Here is a 21,846-nt window from a genome sequence, read left to right as displayed (position 1 = left end):
ATTAAATGAGAAAGTTTGTACATGGTGTAATTCAAAAATCTTGATTGATTCTGGAATGCCTAAAACCGCTTAAAATTGCTTGAAATTCCAAACTCAAGGGGGTAAGTTTTTTAAATGTAATGGCCCAGACTAGGAGGAGGTCAGAATGGTTTGCAGACGAGCATAGATAGTGGAAAATTAGCACACAAAGTGACAAAGAATTGTAGTGGACTGATGCTTTAGAGAGAGGAACAGCAGATCAATAACATAATGCATTTCATCAAATCTGACATAGGTGCTACCAGTATATAGATTGTTTTGTTTTGCAATATTTGGCCTTGAGGAGAATGATGCTTTGTCACCATTTTTTAAATCTTTTTAAATATGGAGGAGAACAAGCAAATAACTTATATTTCTTGTAATGGAAATACACATAACACAAATCACACTGGTGCCTGCAGCCGACATTTGAAATCATTCTATTTTTTAATGATGGGCAACTCAATATTGAGAACAAATGGACCATTCCATTTGAAATCCATACAGCCCCTATAGAAGGCACAACCTTAATTACTGACACAGGGAGTGTGAATATCAAATGGGGCTACCTGAATGGATGACTTCATTTCAGGGGTTCAAATTCGCAATGAATTGCGGGAACCTGTTTAGGTTCTCGTAAAGGGCTCTTGCGAGAACCTTTGGTTCTCATCAAAACCAGGCTTCTGATTCCTGCAAAATATTGAGAAAAAGAGGTAACCTTAATTTTTTTGCAGTTTTTCTGACAGACAATGCATGTCACTTTCACTACCCTTTCACAACAATGCTCAAACTTAAAACTAGTTCATCTGGCCAATCAGCCACTGTTGCCTTTGTCACTGACTTAACTTTTGCCTTGGAACAAGGGATAGATGATGATGCAGATTAACTACTAGAGCAATAATTCATGAATACAATTTTGAATACTAGTATATTGCCCTGCACTATCATATTTCTGCTGCAGAAAGATAAAATATAACACAACATATGATCTGAGACTTGGAAGCTTAATACGAGAACCAATTTTGGTTCTCCTAGTTGTAATCCAGCGAGAACCTTCAGGAGAACCGGTTCTCCTCGAATTTGAAACCCTGGAAATCTAGATGTCATGTGGAATATAAGGCAAAAAAAATAATAATGGTTTGTCGAAAAGCTCGCGAGTGGTTTGAAAACAAATGCGAAATGCGTTTTTTTTTTTTTTTTTCGCCAAATTTTCTGGAAAAACCAAAAACAATAAAAAATTTTGAAATAAAAAAAAAATCTGCATTTCTTTTTTTCCAAATCTCACGATTTTACAAATGTGCGCGCGAGCTTTGAGACAAACTTTTTTTTTTTTTTGGCCTAAGGACTTTAATTAAAACCTAGACACATCCAATTTACTATTTGTTGTCATTATATCATCTCTATAAATCAACAATATCAAGCTTCTTTTGATGTGAATCTAGGTCTCGTTATTTACATTAATCTCTTAAATGTCAAGGACAGTGAACACTAGAGAAGATAGTTATCTTACACTTCCCACAATGCATTATTCAATTTTTTATTTCCTGTACCAATTTGCTGTCTAGTGCAATATGGGTCGATAGTGACCAAAGTACCTCAATGTACAGAGCACATCCAGATCTTGCAAATTACATTTACTTCTTGCCTATCGACCCATGTTTAGCCAGTCTATTCTCAACATCAAAATGAAGGGAACCTGTACGAACTATTTGATGTAATATATCATGTTGCAAAGGATTCTGGGAAGGGTAAGATATCTTCTCTAAGTGTAAAGCATGATATTTTTTGTCACACAAAATTTTTCGGAAAAACAACAACATTTCAGCCGCATGTAATTTTCATGAAATTGATACATTTTCTAGTGAAAGGCCAATAGGAAAAAGAAATATTTGCAACCATGAACATCTTGTGAAGCCATGTTACTTGAGTGATTCACCAAATTTCCATGCACATGACCATTTCATATGTCACAGTAAATCCTTATATGCAGATGTAGCATTCAGTCAAAAGTATCAATAAGTTGTCAAAATTGAAAAACTTGAAAATATTTCACATTATTTATATTAGCCTTTTGGGTGATAGTGTCTTTGACGTACCCGCATGACTACAATATTAATAAAATACTATATGCGCAGATGATGTGTGTGCGTACACAATGTGATGATCAGCATCACACTCACACTGGATTAGGTCAACCAAATTTAATTGATTTTTACCAAGTTATCATAATAATATTGAATGGCTTATTTTTGTGTGATACTAATAAAGGTATTGCTTTTAGCCCTTGGAGTGCATCTATCATCTCACATAACACGGGCGACATCATTATTTTAAGTTCGCCTTGTTGTTTTACGCCAAAAATAACGATGTCGCCCGTGTTATATGAGACGATAGGTGCACGACAGTGGCTAAAAACATACCTTTGTTCTCATTCTTAAACACTTCAATTCAAATAGAAATATCATTAGTATTACAAATTTTAATCAAATTAAATCCTACATTTTATAAGGAACTACCTAGGGCTTAAAATCGATCAGTCCAGTTATTGCCATGCGCCTCCCGATTGGTTCAAATAGCAAGCACGCGTATCGCGTTGATGCACACGCGCTGACCCGTGTGATATCGTGTCATATCACACGGGCATGAATTATAGACTACAGTTTTTATTCCTAGGGCTCTTTGACTTCTTCAAATAAATTTTTTAATGATAGAGTGAATCCCCTGGCCCTCTATAATTACGCACAAAAGATCGAGTCCCCTTAATTGTTATCAACATCCAAACAGTGTGAAACTGTCACTATAATTACAATATTTGATGTTTTTATGATTTTTTTTACCTTCATAACTACAGCAAAGTATAATTTTCAGAACAGAGAGGATAACAAATAAAAATCCTTTCTTGATAACTTATTTGATTGGGTAAACATGTCAGAAAATGTGAAAACAAGGTTTGACCTGTTCTGTAAAATCCTACTTTGTGAGAAAGAACCAAAAGCAGTCCGACATACTTACAGATATGATTGTGTTCTTATCAAGCTTGATATGACAGCCAACTATAATCAAACAAACAAAAAATATGAAAATTAGTTTGAAAACTGATACTTCCTTTATACATCATTCTGACCTATCTGTCAAATCAAAATAGGAAAAAAGGCAGCAACTATGTAAAATCAAAATCTTGATCAATCTCTTTTCCAATTATATTGGAACCTTGCCATTCATTCCCGTCATCCTTGCCATTGCTTCTGGCCTTAATTCCTAACATCCAATATTGCTATAATTATTAATGGCAATGTGCACACAAATAAAGTACCAATGGAAATGACCATTCAGCATCCTATTCATCAACTGGTTTAACGTCATGCAGGCAGTACTGCAAATAGACAGGATTTCATCCTATTCATCAACTGGTTTAACTTCATCAGGCAGTGCTGCAAATAGACAAGATTGTCTACTAACTTGAATTGTTTTAACCCCCTGGACACTACTAGTCATCTAACAGCATTTCTGATTGGTTGATAACTTGAAATGCTCATTTCAATTGCCAATTATGCCAAGGCTTTAAACTATTTATGGTCAAACTTGCATTTGCAGATGATCTTATTAATCCCCTTAGGTAGTTCTCATGGGGTTAAGGAAACACAATATTTCTTCTCACAAATTTGTGCCATGAAGTCCACATACCCATTATAAATTAAATCATGTATGTCTACAAATAATATAAGCCGACTCTCTACAATAACAAAAACAATCTGTGCCATTATTAATTTCTGCTTTGATACAATAAACAGGTTTGCCGCATGCCAGATCTGGTTGTCTCGCCAATAAATCTTGACATGACATGCATAAATTGAATTCACATCTGCCCACACATTTGTAGAAATATTAATTATTTTAAAGGTACCGTACGTCCAAATTTCTTTGCGTAGAGGGTCATAAGTGGGGTGGTTTTTTATTTTGGATAGGGTAGGGATCTGGGTTGAAGCTAGAATATTTTTAGTGCTGGGTGGCATTTGATGAAAATCTTGCCTATTTAGCAATTTGTTATCAAAAATTATCAAATTTTTGACTAATTCAACAAAATTGTGCAATTTTGGACTCATGATGGTGGGCTCCAATGCTAAAATTGTGGGCTCCAAAACTGAGTGGTGAGCTCTGCTGCCACCACCGCCCACTTTGATAGGGATATGTGGCTGGCATTCCCAAAACCTATACCCCCAAAATATACGACATTTGATGGAAAAGATACCCAAAGAAAATTATTTCTATGTTCAAAATTAGCAAATTTGCATATATTCTGGAAAAAAACAATGTAACATTTTCGAGAACATTTGGGGGAAAAAAAACTCGAGTTAATAGTTTCCAAGTTTCCAATTCCCTACAAAACTTCCTTCCCCGTACAAACACACTGCAAATGAAATGATGCAGTAACTCTTCTCTTCTCATTGCAATACATATCAACTTTCACCTTCTCTGGACTATCAATCTCTACACAAATAGGTTATCAAAGCAAACATATAAGTTTCACCATATATCCAGCTAGTGAGGACAATTAAAAGGTGAGTTTTCTCTCACAGGATACTTGAGATCAATTTCCATACCGTACTCAGTTACTGTGAAAACACCAGATTTTATGCCTAGCTAACTTTGTGGTGTATCTTATGTCAGCTAAAGTGAAATGCAAAATTAGGATAAAGTGTAGCGGTTTAAATTGTCAAATTATGGTCCTGTATGATCAAAGTTGGGTGATTGTGCACAATTTGTTTCACTTTTGAGCAGTAGCGTAACTAGGGTTGGTAGCGCCCGGGGCAAGAAACAAAATTGGTGCCCCTCCCCAATTCTTGAAATTCTTGAATTCGCGAAATTCTGGACAAATAAGGCCTACCACTAATTCATTTTGGTTACCAGAAGTTGAATATCTGTTCTTTCAATTGATTTTGGCTTTCATCACTTGGAGGCGCAGAATCGATGCTGAATTGGTCAATAACTTGAAATGTTCATTTCAATTGCCAATTATGACTTGGCTTTATTATGGTCAAACTTGCATTTGCAGATGATCTTATTAATACCCTCCTTGTTGATTGGTTCAAAATTGGATACAATATTTATTTTGGCCAATGGGCAGGTAGTTCTCATGGGGTTAAAATACTCACACATAGGTTTGACCTGTTCTGTAAAATCCTCTCTTGTCCACGGTTTGCCATCACATAAGTTTGGGTTGTATACAAGCGGTATGTTGGGTGATATTGTCATCTTTCCCTCTGTGTCCTTAGGATCTTCTTGGCATAAGACATTCAGGTAATGTACTAGAATAATGTCTGGGTTCTAGGTACATACATAAAGGACAACATGGACCATTAGTTAATGGATATATTATAGGCTATTCCAGATGAAATCCATACACCCCCTACAGAATATATGATCTTAATCTAAAAAGTAGCAAAAAAAGGTTACCTTAATGGGTGATTCCATTTGAAATCTATGCTCATATAGGGGTGTATGGATTTAAACTAGAACAGCCCAATGATAATAAGGTTTTCATGTCATGGGGTACAACAGAGCATAAATGTCATATTTTAGCCCATTTGTACATGTGGAATCGATAGCTAACAGCCTATGACATCATCTACACAGTGCATCCACATTGATCGTAACTAAAGGTTGTAAGTATGTTGGAACTTGGTATTTTGCCAGCATTTTAAAATGAGTGGCCTAAGACAACCAAAACAAACAGTGGACAACCTCAAATATCACTGAGGTTATCTCTCTTTTCAAAACTACAAAAAATAATACATTATTATTTAAAATGTTCATTAAATGCTCTGTACTTGAAAAATCAAGCACTCACTCTTCCTGAACAAATTGTAAAAAACCTCCAGGCTGAGTTGGTAACATATTTTGTGTACATCAATTCAATAAAGCCAAATAATATACGGCTGTGATTTAATATTTAAAAGAGTGCATCTTTTTACATCACTAACAGCTTACTTCCCTCCATTTACCATGGTTAAGGTGATCTTTGTTATTTCACTGATTATAACATACAAAGAGATTAAAACAATGTTACTTTTACTAAGACAATAATAACTGCACACTATCTGTTTTGAGGTCATTGTGTGGAATCAGAAGGGTTTGCTTTAGGTTGAGGTAATTTTCTGAAATTTGTAGGGCATATACTCGGCTTGCCTGACGACAAGCCTGTTAAAGAGTATGCATTATATGTCCCAACTCATAGTAAGAGGAAACCTGGACAGCAACAAACTCTAGAAATACATCCTAAACATGGTTCCATTGGCACACCCCTGTCAAAATGTAATTTGAGTACTTCACCCCCCCCCTCTACCCAGGGTTACAGCTATGATAAAAGGAAGTAATGTTACTCAAGTTTAGTGAAGTAATTATAGGATACTTTGTTAAGCCTAACACCAGAAACTACTTTTTGCTATCGAAAGTTAAAGAAGGAACAAAAAAGGAAAGAAGATGAACAGAGAAGTCACTTGGTACCCCGGGATTCGAACCTTAGACCCCTCGCATGCCAAGCACACGATCACCGGCCGGTAGCCACACGGGTTGCGCTGGCCCGACCAGTGATTCCTTGAGCATATAGCACTTAGGGTGATTGCGTCATCGCATTACGTGGGATTCATGCATGCGCCATGGTTATCATTGTGGTATTTATGGGCGTTAGGGTTAAGCCATATAAGGGTTGTGTACTTACTTGAAGAAGCCAGTAGCATCTCCTATGGAATGTAGGTATTAATGCAGAATGTGCATAATATGCATACAAACACTGCAAAGAAAAAAAACATGGAAAGAATCATTCTACATGAATGAAAGAGACAGTCAACATTCATACAACTATATAGCTAGCTATTTTAGAGGTATTCATTAATAATTTTAACCGTGCTGGGCAATTTGCCGTTTCTTGTATTTGCCGTTTCAAACAATTCCACAAAGCGTCAAAACTATTTTTTGAGGCTTTTAAATTTGTAGTTCTGAAATTAACTGTGCAAATAACAAGTTCTTCTATGAAGTATCTGTTAAACAAAATGAGTTGTTACTCACAACAAAATTTCAAATTTTTATCAACATTTTTTTCCCCCAATCAATGACAGAAATTTCAAAATATGAAATTACTATGGGTCAAAAACTATACAAACACATGTGACCATTTCTCTTGGTCATATCTCAATATCAATTTTAACCAAAAAATCACTCATTTTGCATGATGATGTCGTCATTTTGGAATTCAACTTTGATAAAATAGCACATTGCCACCTGGCAAAACTAATTTGCCCTCAAAATCTGATCAAATTTTGTCTTCCTATGTCATGTGTTTGACCTACTTTGGCTACCAATTACACAACATACAATTGACAAATTCACTTCTGACGTTCAAAGCTCATCACTAGGATCCACTATATGCTCATCTACCAGGCTGCAGTTCTATTAACCCTAATACATTTGTACATTCATTGAATGACCTTTGAAAATTTGGGTACAAAAACTCATACTCTAAAACTTGAGGTCAAATTTTACACTATGATTGTTTAATTGAGGTTATTGTACTATGCCATTGGGATGAGGTCATTGTGCATCCACCTGCTCAAAAATCAAAGACTCATTCACCATTTCTGTTGCTTGGCCTCTGTGAATATCAATCAATCATTATCCAAAATACTGTCTTCTCAAAATATTATTAATCAAAAATCTTTTATATATGCTCTACTTTGTTGCAAAAATTGTCTTTTAATTTCTGCACTGTGACCTTCTTTAATCACTTTTAGGTCATTGCATCTTTTCACTTTGTTATTTTCTTAGATATTGTTTGATTTGTATAAATTTGTGCAATCATAATTCCATTCTTTCCATTAACTAGCATTAACTAGCTACATACATTACAGGGCAAATGTTGGTGGCTGTAACACAAAAAGGTTTGGAGATTATTGGTATTTGTATTAGTGGCATTTGTATCTGAACTCTTCTTCAAGTGTTAAAATTTGCCAATTTCAAAGCAAATCATGGTTAAAATGAATAAATAAATGATGCTATGTCTAGACTTAATTTGCATACCGTAAAAACTCTATAGTTAGCATATAATGTGCTTACTATCGAGAGCTTTTGAAAACATGAAATTGCTTTACCAGCTGAGCTAATGGGGTTGAGACACACATTTGCAGGTTTGCTTGTTTGTATATAACATACATGTGTATCGATGATTTGCTCGAAACCCTTTAAACTTTTGTGGATGGGGCTCTTCATGTTTGCATGTTTGAAAAGCGCTTGATAGTAAGCACTTACAACTGTATGCTAACTATGCTAACTTTGCTGCCAATTTTCTTAAGTATTCCTTAACACTGCACTTTTTAATTATCACAATTTCAAGAAAGACAGATATAAAATGTAACTAGATGTATCAGCTCATATGGCACCCATTAACTGCAAAGTAATTTCAACTGTATTAGAAAACAGACTAATACATAACAGCATGCCGCATAGCACATGCTGCTGCTGCGGTCAGTAGTCTCCGACACAATTGCATCATTTCCACAAGAGGCCTTGTTTATAATCACACCACAGCACATCTACCAGTATGGATGGTAACTGAGTGTATAGAAGGTTTTACTTTCAAGTATCGATCATTTCAAAAGTGTCTGAGTCCGACTAATCAATATATTCTGCTAAACATTACAAACTTAGATTTTTGTCATTCAACATTCATAAATGACATTTTTAACAATGTCAGCTCTTTAACATTTTTACACAAACACATGGCTTCTAATATAGAAAAGTCAGACTTTGGTACTTTTTCAATTGGACTGAAAGATTGCTGATGTGGAGAATAGGAAATAACAGAATTTGAAACAACAGCTTAATGGACTATTCCATTTTAATTCATACACCCCCTATGAAAGACATGACTTTAATTTTTTACACAGGTAGTGTGAATTTCAAATGGGGGTTATTTACATATTACCTGAATGGATGACTCTTATTTGATATCTACATCCCCTCATTCCCCTGTGTGGGAGATTAAGGTATGCTGTCCATAGGGGGTGTATGGATTTCAATTGGACTAGCACATTTCTTTTAGTGATAACTAGTCAAATAATGTCCACTTTGCTCACAAGAAAATGTTTGAACTCCATTGTGCCAAATCAGAAAAAAATAACAAAAATTACAATTTCCTTATTCACTCCCATACATACAATATTTAAGGTCTGGGGAGTAAGAGTGGTAGATGCAATTTCCCTATTCACTCCCATACATAAAATGTTTCGCTCCCGGTCTAGGGAGTAAGACTGGTAGATGGAGCAACCAATAGAATAGTTTGTTTTCTTTCCTTTTTAATGCCTGTGCCATTGTCTGTCAATCCATGTCATTGCCCTCACTAATATTACTTCAGCCAACAATAAGTGCTCTTCAAATGATCCAATAATTACAAGTACAAACTAATGCAACAACTCTCATATTGGGCTATTCCTGTTGAAATCCATACACCCCCATGGAAGACATGACCTTATTCTTCCACACAGTGAGTGTGACTTTCAAATAGGGTTACATGAAGAGGTGACTCTATTTGAAATCCAAACCCACTATGTGGGAGATCAAGGTCATGCCTTCCATACAGGGGTGTATGGATTTCAACAGGAATAGCCCATTGCCTGCTATCAAGGATCCTATATCGCTGATTAAATAGTAATAATAGACAGCTTGTATTGGCCTGACCTACATAGGATGCACATAGACCAGCTGACACTACTAATCACCAGCCTCCATCATTGGGTTTCCTACTCTCATTAGAACACAAGTTCCACACTTACTCCGCTGGATCCTTGTGAGAATGTTGTAAGCCTTGGAAACCTACTGTTAATCATACCAAATGTTATAATGAAGTGTTGACTATACTTTTGAGGTTAACGGTAGGGTATCCACGACATGTTGACACTTTTGGTAATTAGAGTTATTGGAGGAAACTGATTCTTTACGCTAATATTAGAAAGCATGTTGAGATGCTCCAAGATAAAATATTTTCTGCAACTGTGAAGAATTGCTTGAAGAGCAACAAAATCCTTTTGGATGGAATGTAAATGGGACCTAATGTAGTATACAAATGCTAACACCATTATGTTGTTAGCATTTGAGAAGTATCTGTTCTGCTTCATTTTTGCTTGTTTGTTTACTTGTTTTTCTTCCTTGCCCTCTACATTTTAAAAAGTTTTAAAAAAACAATATCATAATTACCTTGTTTTTAAAACATGCAGTGAAGTGCATGGTCCCTCAAAACTATTTTTAGATTCCCCAAAATGTCTTGCACAAACCTTGAGCTATGTCATGGACACCGTCCATGCTTCTCTCTATCCACCAGACATGCTCCCAGCATGCCAGTGGTGTTGTGTGACCAAGGAGATTACATCCAAAGAGTACCAACTCTGCCATGTTTATTGGTCGCTCAAAAAAGTGTATCTCCAGATTATTTTGCCATACTTCAATTTGAAGAGCTTTCTTGCTTGCGATGTACGATTGCACACAAACAAAAATTCTGTCATTTTCAGTATTTCGCAGAGTATAAAAAATAATATGACCCCTTCCTGACCCTTGACCTCTTACCTCAACCCCCAGGATCTTGAGTTTCATGTGGTCCAATCTGGTGCTTTTTCCATCTTTCCTCTTTTTCCACACATAGCCATCTCGTCGATAGCTGACTTTCTTGCGATTGTACATAAGCATACAACCACTTTCTGGTCTGTAATGCAAAGAGAAATAAAACATGAAACAAGCTCATAATTGTACTATGCAAAGAGAAATACAGCATAAAACAACCTCATAAATGTATTGAGATCTGACAATGCATCCAGATTAAGTCTTCACCACAAAATAAAGCTGTACTAAATATCTGACATGGAATTGTTTGAAGGGGCTCTGAGAGATTCCAAAAAAATAATCAATCGCAAATGAGAAAACATTGCCATACTTAAATGGATTCAAATGTAACCTACGAGCAGTAATGTAGAGACAACAAATCTGTAACTCATATTGTAAGTAAGAGACACAGTGTGAGCACTACGATAATTTGCTGCTGAACTGTGTTGTGGAATTCCAGATCCAGATCTTTTTTTACAAAATCATAAATTTGTACACTGAAAGATTCTGAATTCACCTTAACTATTTCAGATCCTGATGTGCATTTTGGATAAACATTGCATCCATGTTAAAAACAAGTCTTTGACCAAAACTGATGGTGCAATTTTTGTGAAATCTGGTAATGCCCCTTTAATACAACTGTTCCATTGAAATGGTAAGTATTTGCTTCCAAGTACCACTCAAATAAATCTCCCTCCTCACTCACTATATAGAAAGTCCTCCAAATGTAGTCTTCCTCATAAGGGTGGTCTTAAACCTGGTTGAGCCTCATAACTGCTCAATTATTGGTCTATACATATTTAAAATGGCAAAGACGGACCCGGGACATGTAACAAAAAAATTCTTTCAAGAGTAAAAAAAATTATTAATTTAAAAAAATTAGATATAAATATCTAGGACCCATTTAAATTTTGATCAACTTCACCAAAAATATTTGAAATTTGGGGTGAAAATCAGGCCTTTTTTGATTTTGGGCAAAAATTAGCATTTTTCAACCATTTTTGGTGAAAATCTCTCAAAGTTGGTCAAAGTTTTTTAAAAAAGTGCAAAAAGTAAAAAAAAAAAAAAACACAACAAATGTCAAAAGCACACTAACAACACAAATGTGTAATTTGTGCCAAAAGAAATGCAACTGCATTTTTTTATCAGTTCTTATTCATCAGAGCCTACCTCTGATCATGCTCTGATATTGACATATCACCTACTTCCCCACCCACCATGTCACAAACATACAAGTAATCACTTCACTTACTTTACATTGGGGAAAATACAACTATGGCGTGACAGTTGTTTACTACATAGTTCCTGAATAGGCCCCTGGTTTCAAGGCATATATAAAAGCTAAAAGTTAGAGTGCCACCGACACAACCAGAGTAAATGACCAAGAATGGGTAGATTCATTTGAACTGACCTCATTTTTAGAGATTTGTCTAGCCATTCTTCATGTTTGTCAAAGCTGATCAGCCAAGATGCTATCTCCTGTAAGTGGGGAAAAATGAAGAGAAATTTACACATTAACACATGCTTGTAACATATGTTTTTGTTTTTTTAAGGCCTCAAAAAATAAAGTGTTTGATTGGCGTAACATAAAAAAAATTATGGTAGGTAGGTCAGGATTTTTTTTAACGTTTTAAGCTGTAAATTGCGTTCGATAAAGGCATTGGAATTTTTTTTCATTTTTTTTAATTTATTTTAATTTTTAATTTCTTTATTTTTTTATATAATTTTTTTTTTGCAAAAAAGTCGGTCGGATTACGCCAATCAAACAAAAAAATTGAGGCCTAATGTCCTCTCAAGATTCCAATCTTGCCCAGTCATTTGTTGGATAGATAGAGAGCAACTTGGAATTTGAATCTTTCCTGTCATATTGAGCACTTTAAAACAGAGCATTAATGTTCATATACTACACATTCAATGTATTTAAAAATTCTAAATTACACACTGAATAAGAGATCAAAAGGGCTCAGTGGTGGTGCTATTGGGGGGGGGGCAAGGGGGCATTTCCCCCTCAAATATTTTTCTTGCCCCCCCTTAAAATTACACACTGAATAAGAGCTCAAAAGGGCTCAGCGCAGCACTGCCCCGTCTCCATTTTGGGGGAAATTAGATTTAGGTACCAACATTGTCAGAAAATAGTGCGCTCTCCAGTAACAACTAAAACTAATGTTCATTTCCAGCTCAATAAAGCCACAGACCAGTAAAACAGCATTATATATAACCAACTTCTTTTAATGTAATTTTCTCATTATGGAGATAAACAGTTAAAAGCTCTGGATATTGCTTTATTTAAGTTGTATCATTAATTAGTTATAAATTGTAAATAAATTGGTGCAAAAGTTTCTCACATTACAACAACTCAAAATGTCTCAAGAAATCTTAAAATCTTGGAATTAAATTTGAGTTGCTCTTGAAGACACATCTTATTTTCTGATAATAAACTTGTGATTACCATTTTAATGACACTAATGACAGTAAACACACCAACAGTCCTACACCCATACCTGACAGACACAACCTACATGAACCCCCCCTTCCACACACCATACAACCATCCCCCTCTCTCCATTTCCCACACACTCACATTTGCAACCCGTACCAATCCTAAACCAAAAACACTTTACTATATGACTGTGGTTGCATTAATTTCTTCCCTCGATGGCAGATTTCATTTTATCCTCCAGGACTCTCTCCACTGCCAATACTTCTATGATTGGTTACAATAAGAAATGTATGTCTACAAAACCAATATAAAAAACAACTAGTGACAAATAATTGTTTTGATGTACTTCTGCGAACATATTAACTCTAGTGACGTAGCAATTAAACTGCCCTTAACTTGAGCATTGAGTCTACATTTTCTTGCCAAAGGCAGTATTTCAAATCATAATGTGGACAGCATAAGCGTGTTACCAGTCGGCCATGAAAAACACTTTGATGTATTACTTTCAATGTATCTCAATATCTAGCTCATTGCTTTGCAATATCGACTACACATGATAACTTGGCTACTTCATATCACAATGATTTCAAACATATTGCTTCAATATTTCAGAAATGAATATTTCCATAAATGACATTATTTTGTTTTATGCATTTTACTGTCCAACAAGTCACCAAATAAAGCAATAAACCGTAAGGAGTGGTCCTCGTTGCACAGCCGCTGGGAATAGGACATGTAAGAACATGTCTGGCTTGATGTTAGGCGCATGTCCCAGTTTAAAATGACCCAAACTGAAGACGTCATAATATTAATGACCTGTTAGGAAACACAATTATGTGAAAAAAAGCTTTTTCTTTTTGAAGTCGCCACTTAAATCAACGGCTTCGGTAAATAGCAAGTTTTATTTATGATACACTTGTGTGGACTCTGTGACATCATAGAGCATCAATATTGCAAGCGTCTGTGTACTCTCGCTTGTCAGTATCATTTACATTAAAAAAGTATGAGATTTGTCAGCAATTACGCTACACCGACATCACGATGGAAACCCAGCCTGTTAAAAAACATCCTTGTATGTACTGTAGGTGTTTACAGCCCATACATCATTATATACATGATGCCGGACATATTGGCTTCCCAAAATAGAGTACAGAAAGGAAATAATCCATTTGATTGTGAAAGAAAATAACTATTTGAATGGGCAAAAAAATGAGGCACAGCCAGGTCTAGAAAAAAGTTATTTTCCACACAGACTGTACACAAAAGTGGCAATATGTATCACAATTTCTTATGTATTTCTTTATTTGGTGAAACTAAATTTCCCTCCAAAAGCCAAAATTTCCCTGGAACTTCCTGAATTCCATTCCAAAAGACAGTCCCTGCAAAGGGGGGTGGGTGGTAATTCTGATTATAATTAGTACTATAGTTTAGCTAGTGAGTACACATCTTTTGCATCTATATATTTTCCCTTGCTATAGGAAACATTGATTGAGAATAAGAAACAAACATCTCTTGAAGTCCATTTAACTTCCTCAAAGCAGTGACATCAATGTGTGATCCTGGACACAGTATTAAATCCAGTGTGTTGAAGAACAGCTATGTTTTACATGCATAATCAAAGGCAGTGTATCTGTGCATAGTAACTGCAACAAAGTACTAATGTCACTGCTTCAAGGAAGCCAAATGACAATAGACAACCAAGCAAAGGAAACACTACATTGACGTGGGCGGGTATCACATTGTGTGTAACAGCAAATTACTATTTTATTAATTTCTCAAAAGTTGAGTTGCCTCCAAATGGTGAAATGTGTCAGATTGTCAGTTTATAAATTTATGGTTCTAACAAAATACACCTGCTACATCTTCAGGACATAACATCTCTACTCAAAAACAATGTCAAAATTAACATTTCTATATGTCATTCTACGTCATATTATTGAAGGACTTATTTTTACTTCAAGCTTCAAATAGTGTTAACTTCATCTACAGTTTTTGATAACAATATTTATTTATACAGCAATAACAACATAATTATTTTGAGTAACTAAACCTAAGCAGAACAATATGGAGAAACAGGTTGCCATGTCTTCAATATGATACTGAGAACCTATGTGAAATTGCAAAGGCAAATTGTGATCACCATTGTCAGAATCTGTATTTTAAATAAAGAATTGGAGCTCAGACAAACTGGCACTATAATCAGGCATGAGACTGCACTTTCCTACAAAAAACTGAAAAAACTGAAAATGTGCGTGAAATTGGGCAAAAAGTACCAAAAACAGGCTGAAATTAAATAAAGTTGCGGAAATTTTGACTATAAAAAAAACTGAATTCAGTTTTTAAACTGAAAATTCTCATGCCTGTATAATAAAGGTGAGATATGTCAGAACCGTTCGGATTCGAACCAGCGTGCACTCACGATTACATGTCGTTGCGTTCACCACCACAAGCCACAACAGCTCATGGCGGACCTGCCGGTGAATTAAACATGTAATGATTTTATTCTCTCGGAAATGTCTCACGGCCATGGTAATTAATTATATAAAACACCGCATCTCAGACTCTGTGGTGTGACACACAACTCTCAGAGAAAATTACATATTAGAAATCATCTCTGTTGCTGGTTCAATTAAATGAGTTCTAAAATTGAATTTTAAAAAGTTACGTAAACAAATTACTTAGTCACTAAGCAACAAGTTACTAAGCAACATGTTCCTAAGTAACTCAAAAAGGCCACACTCACATTATAACCTTTACAGAAATGAAAGTGAAGCTTTCATTAATTCCTGGCAATGAATTTCACATGGACAATGCAAGTTTGTGATGTATCCAATGAACTGACAATTAATTACTGGATAATAACACAGAATAAAAACAGTTTGTTTCTCTTTGTACCACATGCAAGATATACACATGCCCTCAATCATTCATTATACTTGTGATGTATCCATCACAGAGAAAATATCTTACACTTCCCACAATATGTTTCTTTTTCTGTACTGATTTTGCTACCTAGTGACAAAAAGTACCTGTTCACAGAGCACATCAAATCTTGCAAAATGTATTTATTTCTTGACTATCGATCCATGTTTAGCCAGGCTATTGTCAACATGAAAACAAGGGGAAAGTTAAGGGAAGCTATACAAAGTAATAGAACTAGAAGTGTTATTTTGATGTAATGAGGTGATGCATCATGTTGCAAAGGATTCTGGGAAGGGTACCATATCTTCTCTGTATCTGTTGTATCTAAGAGTAAACTGTGTGAACATACTATGCGCTGAGGTGCAGGTATTTCTAACATTTCTAATCACATTGTAAATATCACTTTAATAATTTATGTGACACAGTCTACTAGACATGTCAGTTGACATGCAAACAACATGGTTTGCTACAACAATGTAGCCAATTATTTTGTCTAAAAATTCAAGCCAAGTGCAACATGACTTGACAGACAACATTCCTTTAAGGTGATACTACACCCCCTGATAAATTTTGTGATTAATGTTGCATTTTTCCCAAAAAATAACTACACACTGGTATTTTTATATTATAGGGGCAAGGAATCCAATTACTTTACTGAAATTTCAGTGATTCAAGACAAGTGGCTCAACGTACTGCTTGTCTTGAGTCACTGAAATTCCAGTGTAGTATCTGGATTCCTTGCCCCTATAATATATATAACTTTTGTTAACCAGTGTGTCTTTATTTTGAGAAAAATGCAAAAATAGTCACAAATTTATCAAGGGTGCACTACCACCTTAAAGCCATATTGTAACATTTGCTGAGGAGGATGCCTTCAATGTTTTTCAAATTCTGTTTTTAAATTATTCTCATGAATGCAATACAATTATAACAAATTATTTTAAACAAAATGTTTAAGGAACTAACAAGGTATATATGCGGCCCATTAAACTGTTTGAAATTTGCAACATGGCCCTGAAGTCCTAACAGGTCTTACGTAAATGGCTCTAAAATTCTCTTTTTCTGCTTTTTTTGGGGGGTAAATCAAATGTTGAGAGAGAACTTGACTCTTCCCATTTACTTTCTGAAAATAAGCTTGTGTAGTCAATAGCTTTTCTAATTCTTAGTGATATTTTATCTACAATATATATGTGGTCATTAATATCAGGGACTTATCCTCTGCAGCAGGTGCTCCTTTCTTCTTAAGCGTCTTGTAAAGGTCATAAAGCTTGCCTATAACAAACAACCAAAATAATGGTAAAATAAAACCATCTTCTTCTTCACGTTTTAATTTCAAACAAACTTTGACACAATTTTGTGGATGATCTACTCACTATCAGTGATTTGATCAATCATAACATCTAAATATATCATCTAAAATCGGATTTTTTCTTTTCTATAAATTGAGTATAAACTTGCTAACACACTCCAGTAGTGATTACCCCATAAATTACCTATTATAAGGGTAAAATGTCATAATAATTATATACACATAAATAATTTTTCCATTCAAGTAATTGATAGAGACAAATAAAATTAAAAACAAAATACAAAACCAAAGAAAAGAGACAAAATAAAAGTCTGAAAGAAGGCATGTATCAAAAGGCTATATACTGTTTTTGTCTGAAGTAAGCATGCATAATGCTTGACACGTCATAATGCATGATTTCGAAACAAATACAACACATACACTAATAACACAAATTTAAATGAAACTCACATTTTTAATTAAACATTAGGAACTTGAAACGTGTGATTAACCAGGTGCAATCAATACGATGATAGACATTCAACATATTGTATTGTCTGCATGGATTGTGCCATGTCTACTCACATATATATCAAAATAGAAAATTCAATTGCTTCACTATTGAATAAATGTCTACTACCAAACAAGTTGACATTTACCTATATAGACATAGCATTTGTTTTTCAATTTCATGCACAAGTGTCATTATTACTGGGAACACAACATGATGTAGTCAACACTACCTTCATATTATTACATCAAGCATTGGGCTATTCCAGTTGAAATCCATTCACCCCTATGGAAGATGTGACCTTAATCTCAGACACAGGGAGTGTGAATTTCAAATGGAGTCACTCAATCAGGTTACCCTCTATTAAATTCACACTCACTGTGTGGGAGATTAAGGTCATGTCTTTCATAGAGGGTGTGTGGATTTCATCTGGAATGGCCCTTTTTTCACTGGCTGAAAATAAGATTATATGTGGAATAGAGAAATATGGTATCATTTCAAGGTAGCCTGCCCTTAAAGATGGGTGATCTGATTGACAGACGCATCCCCACTTTACCCCCATCAGAATGCAAATTTTGGTATCAGGTGAAAGCTCATATTTTCTCATTAACATATTTAAATTAGACGTTTCCTTATCAGTATATTTCTGAAGAAATCATAAAAAAATTGTCGCGTTAGTCTTAATTTGACAGTTTTTTGATGATATCTTTAAAAATACACCAATTTGGGGTTCTCCTAATTTCAATATGTTAATGAGAAAAATAGAGTATTTCATTTGATATCAATATATTACATGATCATGATGATCATCCTTAATAAAAACACCACAGACTATCAGTATCACGCTGTATAAATGTCAGTAATTCCATAAGGAACTAGCTACCTTTACAAGAAACATAATATGTTCTTTTTGCATTAATGCTTGAAAGGGACATTTTATGTTATACGTAAGTTTTAAAGAATTCAATTTTCCAAATATATCAAGTCACCTTCCTTTAATTCAAGTTTGCTTCCATCATGTTGTGCTCTTGAGTAAGGCACTTTATCTCGATTACTCCTCTCCACCCAGGTGTATAAATGGGTACCGGCATTCTTAAATGCTGGGAAGGTAACAAACTCGCTGTGGAGGAGGTGTAGCGATCCCCCTATAGCAACATTACATGGAGGACTCTGGCCCAATCACCAATGAAAGAGAGATGGGCACTCCGATCACTATTTATACAGAATCGTCTCCTTTACCTTTACCTTTTTTTGCTTCCTACTCCCATTGCCAACAATGGGTAATTGAGATATCAAGCACAAAAAAGTACTACAACAACAATAATGTATGAATTGGATCAAACAAAAAGACTTCATTATGTATATGCTTGTTTCTTCTTTCTTGTTTGTTTTGTTTGTTAAACATCGGCTATGGCGTCATGCACAGATTTGGTTTAAAATGATACAGGATGTGTAGTTGGGTGAGAGAAACATGCCTGCCAAATTTGAATTTTTGCCAACAAAGCGTTTTTGAGTTATGCCATTTTTTATCATTTGAAAACCCCATTGACTTTGTACATAAAGTGGTTTTGACACTAAGCCTCGTTCACTAAAATTGGTAAAAGTTTGAAAATGGATACTATGTTTAAATATTATTTTTTCTCCTTTCTATCCCATTTATAGAACTGCTTTTTGGATCTTTTTATTACAAAAATGTTACCAAATAATATAAGTGACTTTTTTCCAATATATTGGTCAGTAATATAAGGGATATTTGAAGGTAATGTTAGTACTTGCTCAAATTTTCTTGATTTGATCTAGAAACACTGAATGACCCAATTTCATAATTATTGTCTGAGCTAACCATAGGGCCAATTTTAACAAACAAGGTGTCATAAGAAAGGTTATTAAATTTAGAAACTTTTCTCGCCAGCTTTTTTAAATAAAGTGTTTCTATTTTAAGTTATGGATGTTTCTAGATTTAACATAATTTAAAAATAGAAAAAATGAATTATCTCAAAAAAATAAACACTTTATCAAAAAAATCTGGCGAGAGAATTTAGATATTAGGCTTATTAACCACCCCACAAACTATGGAAACCATATCACATTCCCTCTAGGCTAGCAATAATTATTTGTAGAAAAAATTAGGGAATTTTCAAAAAATAAAGAAAAACATAAGAATTGTTTAAATTTTCATGAAACATTAAAAATCAGGGGAGTAAAGACTTATCTTCAATTGGTTATACATTTGAAATGGATACATAATTCAGATTTGAAATAGTGGCTATTTTCCTGCATGGGCCTATTATCCGATGCTCCTACCTTAACCTGGGACACTCAATCAGTTGAAAACACAATTGATCGTCATTCTGTTCTTCCTTCTCCTATAAATCTTGTCTCAAAATGTTGTGTGTTTGCTGGGATGTCTTCCATAGGGGGTATGTATTTCAACTGCAATAGCCCAATGGCAGTGTGCATAGCTTTACCTTGCTGAAGTGACTTGCCTAGCCCTATATTATAGGTCCCTGGTGTTAATCATGAAACAGGAAGGTCGTCTTACATGACAGGAAAAAAATACACATTGTTATCACGATACATAATACACACAACTGCACAGAGTGGTCTACTGATCAAAGGATCAAAAGATCAGGATACAGTTCTTTCCAAAACATTTTTTTCTAACCTTTGTTATATACACACATTTTCATATTTTATAATGCACTCGAGTATAATACAATATGTTGTTTCATAATAACAGGAAGTCAGGGCTAATAATGTGTCAGATTTTGTTTGTCATTATTATTATCCATAATTGCATATATACAATGATATCCAGCTGTTTGGGTTATCATGCATTATATGTAAATTGCATAAAGTCATACGGTACTATAATAGTGCTTTTATTGCTAAATAAATTGTGTATGGTTTGCATGGCTCTTATTTGTATATGCTCCATAATCCAAGCAAAATAATGTTAATTCTCTACCCAAACAATGCCTTATATTATTACATAATGAATATTCATGTCATATGTTTCTATGCAAAGACTAGTATGCATTTTAATGTTACGCTCTATTGAACAATTCAAATCAGTGGAATTTATGTGACCATCTTATGCAATTGTCTCGGACTTAGTGCTGTCTACTGAAGATAACAAAATGCTGTCATTATATTCTATTATAAAAACCTATCCAGATAATTCAGATATCTGACGTTGTGTGCTGTCTACTGAAGATAGCAAAATGCTACATTATATTCTATTATAAAAACCTATCCAGATAATTCAGATATCTGATGTTGTGTGCTGTCTACTGAAGATAGCAAAATGCTATCATTATATTCTATTATAAAAACCTATCCAGATAATTCAGATATCTGACGTTGTGTGCTGTCTACTGAAGATAACAAAATGCTGTCATTATATTCTATTATAGAAACCTATCCAGATAATTCAGATATCTGACGTTGTGTGCTGTCTACTGAAGATAACAAAATGCTGTCATTATATTCTATTATAAAAACCTATCCAGATAATTCAGATATCTGACGTTGTGTGCTGTCAACTGAAGATAGCAAAATGCTGTCATTATATTCTATTATAAAAACCTATCCAGATAATTCAGATATCTGACGTTGTGTGCTGTCTACTGAAGATAGCAAAATGCTACATTATATTCTATTATAAAACCTATCCAGATAATTCAGATATCTGACGTTGTGTGCTGTCTACTGAAGATAACAAAATGCTGTCATTATATTCTATTATAAAAATCTATCCAGATAATTCAGATATCTGATGTTGTGTGCTGTCTACTGAAGATAACAAAATGCTGTCATTATATTCTATTATAAAAACCTATTCAGATAATTCAGATATCTGACGTTGTGTGCTGTCTACTGAAGATAACAAAATGCTGTCATTATATTCTATTATAAAAACCTATCCAGATAATTCAGATATCTGACGTTGTGTGCTGTCTACTGAAGATAACAAAATGCTGTCATTATATTCTATTATAAAACCTATCCAGATAATTCAGA

General features: G+C 34.6%; 1 protein-coding gene across 2 annotated transcripts in view; it reads right to left on the bottom strand.

Moving 5' to 3' along the window:
* LOC140161400 (calmodulin-binding transcription activator 2-like) overlaps positions 1-21,846 on the bottom strand; it is a 108,345-nt gene that overhangs the window by 25,055 nt on the left and 61,444 nt on the right. For both annotated transcript variants that reach the window (XM_072184916.1, XM_072184915.1), the window contains exons 3-7: positions 12,074-12,141; positions 10,630-10,765; positions 6,737-6,808; positions 5,172-5,343; positions 3,031-3,071 (exon numbers count right to left, since the gene is read on the bottom strand). In XM_072184916.1, the coding sequence (XP_072041017.1) occupies positions 3,031-3,071; positions 5,172-5,343; positions 6,737-6,808; positions 10,630-10,765; positions 12,074-12,141 (489 nt within the window). The remainder of the gene's footprint in view (positions 1-3,030; positions 3,072-5,171; positions 5,344-6,736; positions 6,809-10,629; positions 10,766-12,073; positions 12,142-21,846) is intronic.

The sequence above is a fragment of the Amphiura filiformis genome, chromosome 9, assembly GCF_039555335.1.
Source record: "Amphiura filiformis chromosome 9, Afil_fr2py, whole genome shotgun sequence".
Classification (NCBI taxonomy): Eukaryota; Metazoa; Echinodermata; class Ophiuroidea; order Amphilepidida; family Amphiuridae; genus Amphiura; species Amphiura filiformis.
This window is presented reverse-complemented; position numbering and strand designations above follow the sequence as displayed.